This window comes from Gymnogyps californianus, chromosome 3, assembly GCF_018139145.2.
Source record: "Gymnogyps californianus isolate 813 chromosome 3, ASM1813914v2, whole genome shotgun sequence".
Taxonomy (NCBI): Eukaryota; Metazoa; Chordata; class Aves; order Accipitriformes; family Cathartidae; genus Gymnogyps; species Gymnogyps californianus.
The window spans coordinates 52,009,987-52,029,206 of NC_059473.1; the positions used below are offsets into that span (position 1 = coordinate 52,009,987).

A 19,220-nucleotide genomic window follows, 5' to 3' on the forward strand; every position below is an offset into this window, starting at 1 on the left:
ATGCTAAGGTATTTGCCTTAGGGAGGAAAGGGTAAAATATTATCTGTAAACTATAATGATAGTGAGGATTTGAAAAAAGTGGTTTTCTATAAAGATATCTCTTTATTATAACAATAACTTGAGGGTGTTTTTGTTTATAAGATAATAATCGTATCTTTGGTTGAGACTGAAGACTCATTTAATGGGAAGCACCCTGAAGTTATTGTTTGGATGAACATATAAATTGAATATTCATATTTGAAAAGAAAAATGAGAAAAAGCATAAAATATAATGTTAAGGTGGTGAAAGATAATTCTTGAAGAGCAAATGCACTTAATGTATCACTTCTACCTCCTGCTCCCTCTTACATCTTTCTTTCCTCTCCGCCTTCCCCCGTTCTCTACCTGACCTTGTTTTCCAGTCTTCTTCTTTTCTTCTATACATGTTAAAAGACAAGGTCTTAAAGTTCATGCACCAGGGTGTATTTTCAAAATTACCTGGAAAGGAATAACTGAAATGTACACAGTGGAAGCATGCTGTATCCAACAGTCCTAGTCCCTCCTGGAGTCCCAGGGAATGAATAGGATAATGTGACAGCATCCCTTAAGATGATATCCAATATTCTTTTCCTGCTGTGTCTTTCCAGGGATTTCATCATCCACAAGAAGGCAAAAAGAGGTCATGATTCTGTTGCCTATCACGTTGGGAAACTTTTATTCTATGTAATGTATTTACAGACAACATAATTCTCACAGGCTATCTCAAAAAGTTTGGTTTTGGGATTGGAGGTGTGAGTCTAAGGAAACGGTGAATAATTCAGTGAGCTCTGGTATTAAGAGCAGAGTCCCAGAATAAAGCTATTCTGCCATAAATCTGTACTATTAAAGTCTCTTAGTTTTTAAAGCAGGGTGGCCACATGCAGATTGCTGTTGCCTGTTGGAGATGGCGCACGGTAACCTCTGGCCTATGCCCAGGAACTGTTTGGGACTTTGCTATTTGGCAAGCCTAAAACCATGCCAGGACCCATTCTAACAATTTAACAGCATAGATAGTTGCATTCCAGTGGCATAAGAATATTTGCTGACAATGTTAATTTTACTAGCATAGATGCAGGGAGTAAGACTAAATAAGGTTTAAATCCTTGGAAGAAATCAATGGGATCCTCAGCAACCAGTCAGGGGAATAAGAAGCCAGTTAGGGTACAAAGGCATTTTGACTTTTTTTATTTATTCATCTTTAATTACTGAAGGATCGCATGGTGCTGCTTATGCAGGTGGAGTTAGCCTTTCCTCCTCTTATGGTGATATCCCATCATTCTCCCAACTTCATTGGTTACCTTGCTGATTTTTTTTTTTTTTTTTCTGAAAACCAAACTAGGCTGATTTCTGACGGTGTGTCTCTAGTCTGTCAAAGTCGAGTATCTCTAGTCGGAAGGTTAGGAGCTTGTGAAGGGGAGGGTCTCTGGGCAAAATGGAGTGTGCGGCTGGTGTGGACTGCCCGCAATGTACAGTTTTGCCTGTGCTGCTGAAGGCTGGGTGCTGCCTCGGGGGAGAGGAAAGTCTGCTGTGAGCCAGCTTACATCCAGGGGAGGGTGAAAGAAGCATTTGCCACCCTTTGGTGGCAAAAGCTGAGGGTACAAGTGACGTAGGCTCTAGAAGGTCATTGCATGCAAAAGAGCCAATATGGAGGAATCGGTTCACAGTAGGCTGGTGCTCAGCAAGCTACAGAGGTTCCGAGTTAACATTTAAGGAGGCTGCTCTGCCATTCCTACTGTGTTCCTACTGATGATTGTGGTCTTACTTCTGGTATGCTACTGAGCACAGCTGCATACACGTGTAAAAAATCATGGTGAGCCTGATGCCAGGGCAGTCCTTGAGCTCCCAGGGGATTGCTGGGAGGAATAGGGCAGATCAATATCCAAGGGTCCCTGAGCTCTGAAGAACCACATCCATGCAAAATCCTCCATGCTCTGTGAAAAGCAAAGACATTGCACACTTATACGCTCCTGTTGGTTCTTCTCATATTCCCACTGTCAACTGGCATCAGGGCTTGGGTTAGGGCAGTTTATGAGCTGCTTCCTTTGTTCACGTTTGTCATCTTTTGCTTCCATTACCAAGGTCTTTTCCTTTTCTCTCCAGTGGAGCACTAATGAGGTTTTAAAAGCACAGAAGAAGGACAAGGAGCAGGTTCTACTGATCTCCTTTCAAAGCATGACTGATTTATCAGTTATTTGCTGTGCAGAGGAGCACTGTAGACAGCTAGTCTGATAGATTACAGGAAAAGTTTCTTCTCCAGCCTAATCACTGTCCATTCCTTGATATCATAAGATTCAGCTGTTAGTGCCAAGGGTGGTTAATGTGTTGGAACACAGAGCTTCAGACATCAGGCAAGGCATGTCTGAGCAAGCAGGCATAGCACATATTTAATGCCGGGTACTAATATGAATGTACCAGTACATGTAGCATAGAATTCCCTTGCCTGTGTCCTCAGGAGCCAGATGTTGTTGCCTGCCACAGTGATCACAGGTTTTACAGGCAATAATGTGTGTCACTTCCATAGCATGAGAAAAACCTCAACAACAGAGTTAACAGGAGCACTGCTGAAAGGAGCGCTTGCCATCATGTGCACTAATTTTAAGTGTGCCTGTTCTTCCCTCTTATATTCTGGTTTATTACTGTCAGGCTGTTCCTGGGTTCTGGCCTCTTGGCGCTGCTTTCCAATAGAAATAAGAATCATGAAAGCACATTTTAGAGGAAAACATGTAACACAACAGAGGAGAAAGTAGGTCAGATTTCACTTGCCAATGCCCCTTTAAGTTAACAGCTGTGGGTCAGAATACAATTTTATACAGAAGCACAGCCAGAAAATCTAAGCTCGCACAGCGATGTCTCATGCTGTTCATAACCTTCACTTTATGACCTTTGATGCTTTGCGTGGCAAGTGATCAAAGACACAAAACCAGAATTTTTTTGCTTGTTTTAGTGGATTTCATATGTCAGTTTTCTGAGAATACTGTATTTGAATATACGTGGTTTTTTAATTGGCAGTCTATGTAAAGATTTATTTTCATCCCTTAGGAAGGGGAAAGCAGGGATGTACTTTTTGTGTGTTCCTAAAAGTCCATGAAAGATGGGTTCTTGACTGCAAAGTCATGTCAGTGAGATTTCTTTCTTAGGACTTTATCATTGTTTCATTTCTCTTGTAAGGTCTTGATACCCATTTCAAATGCCTATTCTTGTCTAAGTATTTAGGGGCCTGCATTGTTTCTTACAAGTTGTCTGTAATTGCTAGGTCACTGTTTCTTTTTATCTATAATAGCATATTGCTCATTAAAAGGCAGGATTTGTTGCTATACTTTCCTCCAAACTGCCTCAGTTCTAAAACAGAAATCACTGTGGTAATTTTTCTATATTTTCTATATTTATATTTTATATAAATAGAAGCATCTTTCTAATGGAATTTAATAATCTACTCTAACTGGAAGTACTTGTAAGTATTTTCATGGTAAGAGAACCATGCACTTAAAGCATCATAAACAGGCAACTCTTTCAATAGTTTTGAATAAGACTGTGGACTGTATGCGATAGACAGGAAAACCAGATGTGTCACCAGCTTTGTATGAATTAGAAGACTATACTCTTCCTACATACAGTTCTATGAGGAAGCCATGTGATGGATGAATAATTTGGCTTATTTAGGCATTGTAATTTTGTTCTGCTGCAAGGGTAGAGCCAAAACTGGTTGAGTGCTGCTCAAGGACAGTATTTCTGTTTAATTACTTTGATTGTTTATGAAGTAGGAGAGTGCCTGTAGTGTCTATGTCACCAAAGTTTATATTTTCCATAATTTCTTTTTTTTACACATTTTATTCAGTGATTCATCTTTTCTTGAATGGTGCTTATCGATCTGACCTGTAAGTTAACAAAGATTCATTTTGGAATGGCATAGAGAACCATTTATAAATGAAATTATTTCATGGTACTTATATAGAAAGCTTTTTGAAGTACAGGAAGATTGCCAACATGGAAAAATGTATTAGAAATGCAGAAGTGTGTTATGATAAATATAGCACTCATAGGTGGGGTTAAAGGCTGTGATATAGCTGTGTGCATTCAGATTTATTTACTGCACAGAAATGAATCCCAAATGGCTATTTTTGCTTCACTGACTGTAATCCCAGCAAGGCAGCCTTATAGACATCTGCTAAGGTTTTTTATTATTGTTTGGTTAAGATTTTGAGATTGAGGTGAGAAAAATCCAACTGTCACCTAGAAATGACCTAGAGGGAGTTTCACAGATTTGTCCAACATGTTTTTCACAGATTTCTACAGGCTTAGATATATTCCTTGCTCCAAAGTGCTTCAGATTGTGGCTACTCACATTTTCTAAAAAATAATGGACTGCTACATGTGGTGTGCTGTTTAACCTTTACTCAGTCAAGCTTTTTGCAAAATATGAAAGATAAAGACCAAGCAAGGGACAAATTGCCCCACATTTTTCTTCAGTAAGCATTGAAAGTTATATCAGTTAATCCACCGTTATGTCTGCAAATAATTCCTTATGCTAAGTAGCCTCTCACATTCATAGCCATTGGACTTACTCTCAGTACATTAATAACCATCATGAGATTTTGGGATATACAAGAACAATTTATTTCCCAGTGGGCTTCTTATCTAAACAAGATCAAGTCGTCGTATCTTTATTTAGCCAGTATACTATTGTAGTCTATCTGAGAATTATCTGTGTCTTGCTGCTTCTCAGGAGAAGGAGGAAAGAGTGTACAGACCAGATAGCGCTTCCAGCCGTGCTGTTGTTGTACCACACAGTTATCCGACAGTAATAACATGAAGCAGAAACATTTAGGTTCTCCTTTCTTTTTCATTTAAGTGAATGCATGCTGCTAAAATTCTAATGAAAAGGAATCAGAGCACAGGAGCGAGTGACTTATTATGGAAATTTTCTGTGATGCATTGTAATGTTGGATTTTCAATTTTTAAAAGTGGTTACATTCCTAATTGGCGAACAAAAAGGACCAATTTATCCCTTGCTGTGAGAAACATTTTTCTTATATATTATTCTCATGAAGCCTCTAATTCAGCCAAACACATTATGTAAATGGAACCTATGAAATACCTTCTAAAATATACATCAGATTTACATTACTAGACTGCTATGTTAGACTGAGCAAGGGTCCTTGTTACACTATATGGCAAATTTTTTTACTTTTGTAATACTCCTTTCTAAAATAAATTGTGTTTGGTTCAAGCAAGGCTTCTATTAATAACTCTTGGGGTTATCCTAAATGGTTTTTACTAGCTTCATCCGGGCATTACGAACATAATCTTTACATCTTCATATTTACTGATCTCAGGAACAAAACTTTTATATCTCTTTGTCGTGGTTTAACCCCAGCCGGCAGCTAAGCACCACGCAGCCGCTCGCTCACTCCCCTCCCACCCCTAGGATGGGGGAGAGAATCAGGAAAAAAAAAAAACTCGTGAGTTGAGATAAAGACAGTTTAACAGGACAGAAAGGAATGAAAAACAATGATAATGATAATAATAGTATGACAATAGTAATACCTAAAGAATTAAACTATACAAAGCAAGTGGTGTACAATGCAATTGCTCACCACTCGTTGACCGATGCCCAGTTAGTTCCCGATCCGCCCCTCCCAGCCAGCTCCCCCAGTTTATATACTGGGCATGATGTCATATGGTATGGAATATTCCTTTGGCCAGTTTGGGTCAGCTGTCCTGGCGGTGTCCCCTCCCAGCTTCTTGTGCCCCTCCAGCCTTCTCGCTGGCTGGGCATGAGAAGCTGAAAAATCCTTGACTTAGTATAAACACTACTTAGCAACAACTAAAAACATCAGTGTGTTATCAACATTATTTTCCTACTAAATCCAAACCACAGCACTATACCAGCTACTAGGAAGAAAATTAACTCTGTCCTAGCTGAAACCACGACACTTTTACACTAGAAGCGCTTTCTTTTAATACAAAATCTGCAAATGTTGGAATGCAGTGACTGTTCCAATGCCAAATGATTTTGGATAAATCGGCATTGCATACAGATTGAGTTTCTCAAAGCCTTGCGACACAGATGCTGTGGGCTGCAAAATTAGTGGACGGTGTAATAGCTGTGAAAGCTAAGCTTGTGTTTTGTGACACAGTGAGAACCCAGACTTATATCTGGTTTGTATGCGTTGCTTGTGAGTCTAATAGTGTTAATAGATATCACGTTTTACGATTAGCATTGTTCCTAAAGATGCAGTTTAAATGTGTACATACATGGCTGTGCCCCTTCTGGAGAATGCAGTTTGATTTCAAACAGTTGTAATATATTAAGAAGCAAAATTGATTATCACAAAATAATTTACATTAGTAATTGATTGTATTAGTTCATTTGCATAATGAAGTGCTGTTAGTCTTGGTTTCATACAAGTTTAGGTGGAAGTGTTAATAACGCCATTTTCATTTCTGGCCTGAGTTTTTTAAGATACTCAACTTTTGATGGCTTTCTCTTGTGGATCTCTCCTCACACATAAGATATATTTTGTCTTTGAAATGAAGGTCAGAGAGATGTGAATTTAGATCCAGGGAGCTTCCCATGAAACTAAAAAGATACTCAGATACTGAAGCAATAAAAATGAGCAATTAACCCTAAAAGAGAGATATCCATTAAAGCTATAGGCAAATTTGATTATATCTGCATTTCAGGAAGAAATCTTTGGGGTGTTTTTCTTAAGGTTACATTTGACTGGTGGGCCATGGGGACTTTTGCATTGTAGGGACAAGATAACTGCTCCTCCAGCTCTCTATGATGATTTTGGAACCATCTAGATCTAAAATGATACAGATCAGCTTCTCATTTTGCCTTACAGCTGTCTTTTTAAAATTATTATTTGTTACATTCAGAACAGCAAGTGGGCAACTAATAAGGATTAGTAATGGGGAGGTTTTATTTAATTCAGTTTTTAAGCTGCTTTATTCAACAAAATCCTTAAAACACAGAGATTATTTTTTTGGAGATACCAACACACTGCCATGAATTCTATAGTATGTGCAACTTTAGTCTAAAGCACATTTTCATGGAAGATTAAATGCTTATATACAGTACCTGAAATTATTATTGATTACATTTTGCAGTTATATTCCCACATTGAGGGCTTGGTGATTTACTGTTTCAGTGGGTTTTCAAAGCATCATCTAGCAGGATTTATAGAAGCTATAGCAATATTGCTAACTCTAATGATTTTATCACAAGTCCTGCTGTATTTGATGTTGTATTTTAATACCTATCTTCCAGAGTACAGTAAATGTGAGAATACTCCTTTTATTTTTAAAAATAACTGTCTTTCTTCCTAGTTGCTAAAAAAATTTAACATTTAACCCTTTTCTACCTGTGTTTGCCCACAGACAAATGAAAGGAGTAAATTAATTCAGCATTTGAATGGGAATCTCAGTGTTCTTTTCAGCTTAACGCATCTCTCTCTTTATTTTTCCAATTTTGATACTTGGGCTTGGTAATACTCCTCAAGGAGAAGAGATAAGGAAGTAGTATTGTATAACACAGAGCACATAACTTTATCAAAGGGGTCATAGTCATTATTTTGGAATTAACAGTTAAGGTATATCCATCAGGAGTTAGCGGAAGTTAACTTAGAGTAGAGCAAACCCCTTAGGTTTATCACTGTGTTCCTGCAGTGAAGACACATTTCATGTATATGAAATATTTCCTATATTACTCATTTTTTCTCTCACCTCCAGTGTACTGGTCCTGAGCAGGATTTTGGGGGCCGCTGCCCCTCCTTGCTGTGGCCACCACTGGAGGTTTCTGAGTGCAGGCCAGCTCAGGAGTAAAACTGTTTATCCTCGCTTATTCCAAGTGTTTCCTCTCTGCATCTCCACAAGCAGTATCCTGCCAAGCTTGGGATACCCATATTTAGTTGTCTCCATGTAGGTGTCTGCGTGTGTGGTGGGTGTCTGAGCTCCCGTAATGGTCTGTGGAGATTTAGTCCATATGGACGATGGAGCCAAGCAGGTGATTCAGCTCGCCGTAATGCAGATACCGGGAGGCTGATCAGCTCCAGCCTCCACTGAGTGTATTGACCATAGTGGGAATTTATCACTTAGCATGCAGGTAGGTATTTATATACAGCACTGAAGTTGAGGTGTCTTGTTCCCAAATTGAATCCCATACCTCTGACCAGAAGCTGAATTATTTTGTTCATTATTGCTAAGGGAATGCCCTTTGTGCAGAGTTCCAATGGCTGCCTTGAGAGGCTAAAGGCACAGAGTGGTCTTCACAAAGTCCTATTTAGCTTTCCTAGCTGGTCACATTTCTATTTAATCCTACCTACCACCATTTGATGGTTTACCATATATGATCTTACCTCACCTCATACAAAGAATTTCTGTTACTAAAGCACTTTTCTTGCTTTAGGTTCCAGTTTTCAGTAAAGTTTCAGCTTTCAGTAAAACCTTGTTTCCTTTTTCTTTCATCTGATTCATGTTAGGAACCATCTCTTTTAAAAAGTGCTGCAATATGCCAGGCTAAATTCTGTTTTTATGTGCATAATAATCTTGTGTACTACTAATGAAAAATTATTATAAAATTAGAAGTTTGAAACAAAGCTTTTTGTGGAGTTCGGTCCAGTCCTTGTTCATCATTTTCACTGTTTTGTTTTTAACAGGAGTCCTGTGCTTGTGTTCCAGTGCGTGCATCGCCATGTCATTTGCCTAGACTGTTTCCATTTGTACTGTGTGACTATGCTGAATGACCGTCAGTTCATCCATGACCCAGAGCTTGGCTACTCCCTCCCTTGCGTAGGTATGTTTTAGCTGATTTTTTTTTTTTTTTTAAATTTATGTGATTTTGATTTCAGGGCAAGATTTTTTTAATCACCTATTGGTTTTGAGTATATCTGTGGAATTATACTGTTTTCACAGGCGTTGTTTCTATTTCATTGAAGTGGTTCTTGCTGAGCATGTGAACTGGAGAATTAACTGGATTCCAAAGGCCATTTCTTTTAAAAGCAAATGCATACTTTCTTCACATTAGTATTTTATAATCATGAAGTGCTAGCAGGTGATAGCATTACACTCTGGTTAAAAAAAACCACCTTGACCTCCACATTTCCACTTCCAAATTAAGTAAATTGTTAACTTTCTTGGCCTGTCTTCAAGTACTAATAAAAAAAGGACTGCAATAGGAATTTCAAATAGCCTTCCTGTTGATGAAGTTATTGCTACTAATTGTCACCTCATTGAATGAAATGTAGATCACCCTGAGAAGATGGTAGATTATCTGTTTTACCTGACTAGGAAATAAAGTTTGACTTAACTAAACAAAGGCTTACACTGAATCTGGAAGATGTATTTTGAGAACTGATTCAATTACACTGGCACATGGACTGCAAAATTCTCAAAAATTTTGCTGTGAAGAGATATGTTAGAATTTATTTTTCCTGTTGCTAAATTTGCATATGTGCAAATACGTTTGTCACAAGTGCTGTATAGTGGTACGAGAATAATTTTCCAGCATATTAGAAGCTGTAAGAAAACTTGTCATGAGGAACCTAACAGGAACTTTACACCCCATGCTCTTTCCTTGACCTTGACATTACTGTACTACTGTGTGGTCAGTCTGTACTCCCAGCCTCCCTCCTTGCTTCTCCAAAAGTTAATCCATTTTCTGCTCCCACACAAATTAATCAGCTACTTGAGATGAATCCATCCTTTTTTCCCTTTGTTTATCAGTTCTCTTCCCTGTTCTCCTGTTAGATCCTTACGTTAATCAGTTATCCCAGTGGTGCAGCAGGCAACTCATCTTTCTCCTCTCTTGTGCGCCTACTTGCAGCCATGGCTAGTGTCACAGAGCTTCCTCCAGTTCAGGCTGTTACGTTAAACTGCTGGCCCTTCCACCTCTTCTGTCTGGAAACCCATTGCTAGTCATGCTGCACAAAACTTGTATTAGGATTTTTCCATATATCTTGCAACTCTAGTTGTTCAGTTCAGAAGTTTCATCTGTCCTTTTTTCTCAGAGAGGAGAATAAGAAGTTTGCAGAAGTTTTTACCCCGGCTGGCAGTAGCAAGCCAGTCTCTTTTCTCTCTTCTGTGTGTTGAACACTATGGGAATTGAGCAGTAGAAGCAGAATAGGGATGGGATGAGGAGAAAATGCAAAAAGACAGAGGTGAAATGCTCAGGGATGCAATTTCAGTCTTTGAGAAGTGAGGAAGGCGTAGGCTTGGCCTAAGAAAAGGATACCATAAAGGATGCACAAAGGATGACTGTACTTCTACTGTTCAAGTGAGATGGGGTTCAGCTGTGGGAATGGAAAAGCAGCTATTGCTGCCAATCTAGTCTCAGCTGTGTTATGCTTTAAGTGTTAAAATAGCTAAATATGGAAATGCTAAAATATTGCTAATCTTAAAGTTTCAGAACTCCCCAAATCAGAAAGTTTTCAAAATACTATACATTAAATTAGTACTAATAGTAGTAGTAGTAATAATAATACAATTGTGATACATTTTCTCTCTGTTCTCCAGTGAGTAAGAAAGTTTCTTGGAAAAATTTCTGTGGAGGTGCTGCCCTGTGCCAGTGGAGCACATAGTTTAGGCGTGCTGCAGTGCTGTGCTGTGCAGTACAGAGATTCTTGAGCTAGAGCGGAATCGTGATGCTGAAGGGAAGGAAGTACAGTTGTGTCAGTATAGCATGTAGGACAGGCTCTTTGACACTTCTGGTAGGCTGATGAGGACTGAGCAGATGAATACTACTTCAGGACCTGTGCTAGTATCTCTGCACAGTGGTGTGTGGTGCTGTCTAGGCATACCTGCTTGCTCAGAGCCAGCCTGATTGTCTCTAAGAAGTATTGACATTATACTGTGCTAGTACGCTTTGTATTGGAGAGGTTCTCAGTCACAATCTCTGAGTGTTCAGTGGTTTTAAATAATATTCCGTCTAAACCTAAAATTGATTGCTACCTCTGTCAGTTTTTTGTTGTGTTATCAGTTCTGTATCAATAAAAGCATTTGTAAGCATTATCAATTAATTCAGACTGCATTGCAGAATGAAGAATCTAATCAGTGCCGTTGTAACTTCACTGGTTCATTTCTGCAGCTGCCTGAACCTGACTTTCTGGTATGCAAGAAATTTGGTTGTTTCTAGAATGAGGTTATATTTGAGTCAGGAACTGATGACTATTTTTTGTCCTTTGAGAAAGTCATGAGACTGAGTTGCAGTACACCTGTGAAGAAGAGGAATGCCTGAGTTACCAACCCCTTCTCTCTTACTGTTCAGCTACAAAGGATTTTAGCCTCCTTCATAGCTATGGATCCAGCTGCTTTCATCAGCAATGAATTCAATTAAGAAACATTCAGAGCAGTATCATGTGATTTTCTTTCCCACTTATCATGGCACTCCTACTGAATAAGATTGCATTTTTGCAATCTACAGTTTGCAATCTTCATTTTTGCAACTGCAATTTGCAGTTTGTGTTTACATGTGAGGATGATAAAGCACTGTTTGACCCAACTTTCTCTAATTACCTCAGTGAAGCCTAAAATGAATTCCCCTTGACAGGAATGAATACCATGGGACATGACAAGAAAAGACTTTTCTTTCTTACTGTGGCAATGTTGGTTTAACACATGTTATCTCTAACAGAGCATGACTCAAAGCAAAAAATATTAGATCTTAGCTTTATTGAAAGGTTAGATGTTGATTTGAGCCTGCTTCTAAAAGGAATACAAAACAAAGTTGTATTTACTGTAATGAGATTTATGTTACGGTAGGTGACCAGGTTGCACAGACAGATCAAAACAGTCTGTATTAATACATGTATTTTTAAACACCACAGACTAATGCTGAAGTAGTATTTATGGTGTCTTGAACAGAAAATACTAATCATCTGAGTTTGGACTTTGTAAAAATTATTTTACTTTTCCATTTTCATGTAAGAATAAATTTACTTAAAAACTAGCCCATTTCTTCAAGGCATATGTGCACACATTGCCCTAAAACTGCACAGGAGGGTTTGGTTTTGTAATTAAGCCTATTTAAATTGTTTGCACTTCCAATTAGTTCTGTTCATTCTAGTGTTTTTCAAAAATAGAGATAACATAATGAACATAGCCTGCAGTTTCCATTAACATTTGACTCACTGTTCCCAATTTTTATCAAGGGAATGTACCAACATAGCAAGTTTTTTATATCTTTTATTGGATCAATCTAGAGGTGAAAGCACTGCACACACAACAGAATAAAAATAAACAGCAGCTGCTACAGCAAAGGGTCACAGTGACAGACGAGATCAGTGTTATCACATGTGTATGATAACTTGAGCTGGAAAGAACCTAGGGATTTCAGATAAACAGTGCTTCTCAAGTAGGTTTAATTTCTTGCTTCCTGGCACAGATATACCAGAAGATGCATTTTGTCATTGTGTTCAGGTATTTTGTGTGGTTATATCCTTGCTTTTCTTTGATTTCTGTTATGTAGCCTAATTAAGCAGGAGATAATTGTGTTCAGAAGAAGGCTATCATCTCAGCTGATGAGCTATGATATATCACCTTGATAATGCCATAATTTCACTTTGTTCCAACACAAAATGTGTCATTGCTGTGATTTTTGGAAGAACAACATTAATTCCTTAGTGCTTAGCTGCTAATCTAGTGCCAGGCAGCGCTACTCCAGCTGAGAACAGCTAGCATTGAGGACCAGAGCTCTGGGCATGGTAACTGGTGCATTGATAGGATTAGCTGTTCAGAGTACAGTGGCAGCAGCCCCATGATTCAAACCCACTGTATCAGCTCAGAGCAAGGACTTATAGATAGGAGCTGGCTGGATTTCATTGGTCATTAAAATAAAAAAGTAAACGATACAGATTATACTCTCTCTGCCCTTGTTAAATGGCAACAAAAATCTATCCCATCTCTCTGTATGGTGTCTTGTATTAATGAGGCTTCATGCCTAGAAATTTTCATGAGTGGTGACCTCCAAGTATCTTTGAAATAATTAATAAGGTGCTTAGGGGGACAGATTTGCATATGCATGAAAGATCATTTATGGTTATTTAGTTACTGTGCAGGGCAAAGTATCTCATAGCATTACCTCAAAACAGGAATTGTGTACAAATATACAATGTATTACCCCATTTAAACACATACTGTTCCTATGAACACCATTTCATTTTTAAAATAGCATTACAGCATTATGGGTCTTGGTCTCCAGGGTAAAATAAACTTCCACAGATCTTTGGTAGAAGAAAAGTTGGTGAGGCCAAGGAAAAGCAAGTTTTACACTGCTGTAGGCACTTTGCAAAAATGTCTCTGCATCAGTTTATTTCTTACGAGTAACCATATGCATGATGTATTTTAAAGGAATTTGGATAAAACATGCAGTTCTCCTGATGACTGTAAGACACTGTTGTATCTGGAATTAATCTGATTTTACCACAGAGATATATAAATAAATAAGTGAAATTACCACCAGTTTGTGTATGGAACTGCTAATAAAAAGGACTAAAGCTTTAAAGTATAATAAATGCCTTAAGAGCCATGTTCCATTGAAGGAAAGCTTCTGGGGAATGATTAAGGAGGCATATGTATTACGATTAATTTTTTTATCCCCATTACATGCTATTTGTATAATAACAGTATGTTCTTATTCCTACGGAGGATGTCAATGCAGTGGTGAATCTCTGAATCATCTTTCAAAATCATAGTACCCAAAAAGAAAAGGGGAGAATAAATAGGTAGCCTAAGTAAAGTTTGCAAGTCAAAGGGAGGAGGAAAACTGTATTTGATTTGATCACTCCAAATAGTGTGTTTGAATCTTTTCTGTTATAGACAAAATCTCTATTAAATTTAGGAAGGCTTCTGTGTGCAAGGGGTTTTAAAGTGAAGGACAGTGATCTATGAACAGAGCCTTCTCAAGAATGTAATGAGGAAGCAGGCATAGTTTAGTGGAGCCTAAAATGGAACAGTGCACCAGTTGGTACAAGAAATAAGATTTACCTGGTGTGAAGCCTTGATACGTCAACAGTTTCTGAAATCTGTGTTCTCCAATAACCCTGCTTGAAAATATTTGAAGTAACTTAGGAAATCAGAAAATGCAGGAAATGGCCGTGTATTATTAGAGGAATAAAATAAAAGGGATTGAAAGCACATACATTTGCAGCTTTAGGAAGTTCTTCAAAGTGCTCCTTCAGTTTAATATTTAGGGGGTGATAAATTCTTGACAGCTATAAACTTTTCATAATTTCTTGTTGGTATGAAATATCTGAGCATACAGAAGCAGATGTAGGATGCTGCAGAAATGCTTTTTATCTTTTATGTATTGCACATCTTAGAGGTTTTTTCCACTCTGAGGAATTAATAAACAAGCAATTACAGTTTTCAGAGCATTTGTGGTGACAGTTGTAGTTGTATTTTTCTTTTTCCAGCATTGCCCATGACAGGAAAAATGCAGATATGCGACCATGTTGTCTATTCATGTTCTTAAAAGGATATATGAGCATCTTTTGGAAGGGCATTTGACAATAACTGACTTTTTTTTTTCCCCCTTCTTTCCTGGACTGTTTCTGTCATTAATTTCCCATGGCTGAACCCTACTATCTAGTCTAAAGAGGGGTTGCATTCTTTTGATTGTCTCCAAGGGGAAGCTGGTTACTCCTTCTGCAGAGGGAATGCAAGGACTGCAGTGGTGAAGGGCATTATTGAGGAGGAAACCCTTTTCCTGTCAATCCCAAAAAGTTCTTCATAAAAAGCAGGTTATACAAGCTACTATGCACATGCATTGGTTTGATGAACAGGGAACCTTAGATTATTTCCCAGATAAGAATAATTCAGAAGTTCAGCCTACTCATTAATTCTGACTGTATCTTTCCTGTGTATTATGGACAGAGTAAGTATTTATTAGGGATTATTTCCCTTCTTCGTATTCATACTATTACAGCTATTTTGTTATTCACGTTACGATAGTTTGAACATACTCCATTGACTTAATTGTATATATTTCTTAGTAAGAGGCAATGTCTGTCCCTCTGGGCTTATCGTTTGAGTAGCTAAAACATGGGATGAGAAGCAGAGGCAACAAATCACGTAGAGGTTACACAAGAGATCACTGACTGAGTTTGTGTTGAAACCCAGGTGCAGTCAGTCTCATTACAGTGCTTTTCCCATGAGCATATTGCTTCTTTTTCACCCCTAAAGTGTTTTAAAAGTAGATTCCTTTAATTTCTCTTCTTTTAACTTTCTACAAACTTGGTCAATATGCTAAGATGAGTAATGATATTTTTCTGTAAGACTGTATGTGCACTGAACAAGTGGCATAGCTCTGTGCAGCACCCTGGAGGAGAGAACGTTGTTGACAAAAGATCATTCACTTCCCCTATTATTTTTTAAAATTGTTGGAAGCTTATCAGAGAATACAGCTAGAATGCTTTCTATCTTGATCTAGCAGGTGAAGCTAACCTGACCTCATTCAAACAATTACAAGTTTATTCCAACCAGACTTTGACAGAGAAGGGAACCAAAAGCATATAGATAAACCAGATTTTTACTTTCAAGTTAATTGAATTTACAGCAGTTTCCTGAAGAACTTTTTATGGTCTTCTGCATTCTCCTCTCACTGTGGGCATAAAATAAACATGAACCAACAGCGTATCAAGTGGGTTTTTGTGTTCCTTTACTAGCACAAGCGCATGAGGCTTACTCAAAGGACATGGTTAGAAGTCACAACAGCTCCTTCATTTCCATTTTCAATGTTGACTGAAGTTCAAGCAGCGACATCTGAGGTTTGTTCCCTCAAGTCTTTGCTCTGTTTCCGTAGCAGCAGATTGCCAACTCCATACCTAAACAGCCTCAAAATCTATAGAACAAGCAGAGCTTGATCCCATGGTATATTTGAGGCAGGCATTGGATTCTTCTCTGGCAACAGCTACAGTGAAATCATACCATGTGATCCTTACAAAAATCTGAGTTGCCATAATTAAATTCAGCATGGGATATCTTACAATATGTGTTTTTCTCCCTTATCTCTTACTAGTTCTTCTGTTGCAATATATTTAATTTGTAAATTGCATGGACATGACAGTGCATGTAGGCTCACTCTGGTTAGTAATAATGAAGGACAAGAGATAATGAAAAAATTTTGCTTAGAAATTAATTGACTTTAAGAGCAACTAGGAATGAACTTTCAAAGGAGACTTCTTGTCCTATAAAATAAGATGTCCAGTATCAAAGTAAAATAGAGATATGGAAACGGTGGCAGAGGTGTGCATGTGGGGGTGTATCTATCTTTCATCATTTCCATGTCCAGGTGAAGTGGAGGTAAATTTTTGTCTCATCTGAAGTCAGTGAGAGCTGTGACTTTGTTTTTGGAAATGAAAGGTATTTGTTCTGTGTCAAAGTGCTTCTGCCCATATTGGTTTGTCTTATAATAATCACTTGATGTGGGTATATGGCTGGCAAGTCACTTTTAAGCTGCCATCCGATTGAGAAAAATCATCACCTACATGAACAATAAAATCAAGTAATAGATACTTGTTAGTTGTCAACTTTGCACTCAACTGCTTGAATCGTTTTTTCATTCAAGCTATTTTCTAATTCATCTTATATAAGTGCTGTTATAGCAAGTACAATGATTTTGTCTATATCTCCTTGAAGTCTATCTTCTCCAGAAAAACGCATTTTTTAAGAAAGAAGGATCAGCTTCTGAATGAGAAACTTTTGTGTTCCTTCATGGCTGCAATGTCACTTCAAACGAAGACTAGATTCAGTTGTCCCTGGATGGTGCTTAGAAGTCCTGAATGGCCTTGTTTCGTGCTCCCATTCTAGTCAGTGGGCAGTTAATGTTAATGAGGAAGACTCTAGGTGAAAGATGGGGATAATGGAGATAAATAGAAGGAAGGAATAATATACAGGGAATAGGGGGAAGAGGATTCATGAAGGGAAGGAACTGAGAGGCAAAAGAGGCAGTGCATTAAGGAGAAGTGTTGGTGACTATTCAAGGAATGAAAGAAAAAAGATCTAAAGAGGGAGGGTGGGTAAAATGAGAAAATAATGCCTCCAGCTTCCCTCACATTCTGGTGGGGCTGGGAATTTAGTTTTTAATGACAGTAGTTCAGTTGTTTATATGTGGACTGTTCTTCCACAGGCTGGAGACACCTGAGTGTTTGTCCTCAAACTGTCCAATGACCTGTAGAAGATTATAATTTTTACAGCTGGAATGTGCTTGAGGTGTTTATCTTAGACTTTTAGAGCAGCATGAGGGGAAGCTGACCTTCCATGTCTGGATAATTAGAGGTTTCCTAATGGATCAGTTTTTATCTGAGCAGAGGGTCTCTTTCAGTATAGCGCCATCTCTGAGGTGGGCTGCACAAGCAGCAGCAGTTATAAGAAATCATTACTGTCTGCTACCTTATATACTCCATAAATAACCTGCTGGGACCAACTGTGGCACATTCAGCATGTGTTTAGTCTCTGAAGCCTGGTGATTAATATTCCCTGAGTCACTTTCTGAGCCTTGATCTCCCACATGGCAGCATGTAGAGCTGCTGCCACATCACAGAACCAGCTAAGGACATTCCCCTTCAACAAGGAGTTGGCTTTAATTAAATTTCTGTGTCTGGAAAGTGAAAATCTAATTTTCTTTTTGACATTTTCTATATTACTACTTAGACAAAATTATGAAAATAATTAATCCCTGTGAAGCAGACATCAGCATTATAAGGGGTACAAAAATATTGCATATAAATAATACTACTAATCACCAATCTGTTATAATTTATTGATGCAAGTTCTTATTAAAACTCTTAAATCAGATTTGTTCTTGATATAGCAGATGTGTCAAATGATTGCACAATGTAGGTGCAAGTGAGGGTTATAAAAAGTAACATGGTTCAAACTGCATCTCAATCAATTATATCTCCCCAGAAATGTATTTCAAGAAAAGAAAGAAATGGGGGGAAAGGAGATAAGGTGTATGATTTAGAAAAGAGATTTTCATTCTGTATCTGGGTCAGATACAGTCCAATGTAGTGGTGGCTGAAATTGGTGATAGATGAAAGGTCTGTATGCCGTAACTTAGTGTTCTCATTGTGGTCTATGGGGAATCCATGTTCACATTACAAAAGCCATCATGTCACCTACTGTCAGTTGCTAGTCTTGTTTCCTTCCCTAAGAATGCAGAAAAGGATCTTGTAAGCATGGAAATCAAACCGCCTCTTTCTACCTGAAGCACTCTCTGGAAATGAGAAGTGAGAGTGGAACAACATGGTGTCATTTGCACTGATAAAATGCTACTGAGATGCAATCTGCAGCGCTTTTATCAAGATCCTTTCATACTAACTAAGAAATAAAAGGTTTATGAAATCTGAACATCTGCACATTGCACTGTGTCGGTGTTGGCATCGACTGCAGTATCACACTTCAGTATTTTTCCTTAGAATTTGATGCCATGGGCCAATTTCAAGAATTGGTCCTTGGATATTGCAATTGTAATCTATCTGCTTGAGATTTGTTAGGATTTTTTTGCTGGATGATTTGGAACTGCCATTGCACAGAGAGGGCAGATGGAGCAACGGGACTGAACACAGGCAGCTGGGAGAAGACCATGGGAAGAGGTACTGGTCCAAGTAAGTTTGGATTGCAGGGTCACAGCCTATTACAATAAGAAGACACTAAACTGTCAAGATATTGCTTATACAGATTTGCCACCATATGATAACAGAGTAGTCTTATTTGAAAATAAGTCTAGATTCTTTAAGATAAAAAATATATGTGTTTAAGCAGATGGTGAGTTTTAATAAGGTCTTGTAAAGGAATTATTCAGAGGCTTACAGTTAGCTTTTTTTACTTTGATGCCTGATAAATTTAGCCTAGTTTAGAAATGTTTATGTTTCATTTTCCAATTTTGAAAACAATGTAGCCTCGTTATTTCAGTGAAAGTAACAGGACAATAGGATCTGCAATAAACATTTAATATCCCTACATTTACTGCAATATTTTATATTTTGACCTTTAAATATCTGTAAGGACACTAACACTGCAATTTGCAGAGTTTGGGTGAATAGCGTGGCTGGACAGAATCAGGGACACCTTCTAAAAAGGAACTTTCCTAGTACACGATTCAGTCTGATTCATAGCCAAGGTAGGGGATAAAAGGCAGAAGAGATACAGTTAGTTGAGAATGACAGTGGAACTTATGTTTTGCTTATACATTGTTTAAATGG

At 38.1% G+C, this 19,220-nt stretch overlaps 1 protein-coding gene across 1 annotated transcript in view; it reads left to right on the forward strand.

The window, feature by feature from the left end:
• PRKN (parkin RBR E3 ubiquitin protein ligase) overlaps positions 1-19,220 on the forward strand; it is a 652,406-nt gene that overhangs the window by 341,228 nt on the left and 291,958 nt on the right. Inside the window, exon 7 of the mRNA XM_050893232.1 lies at positions 8,679-8,815. Coding sequence (XP_050749189.1) covers positions 8,679-8,815 — 137 coding nt within the window. The remainder of the gene's footprint in view (positions 1-8,678; positions 8,816-19,220) is intronic.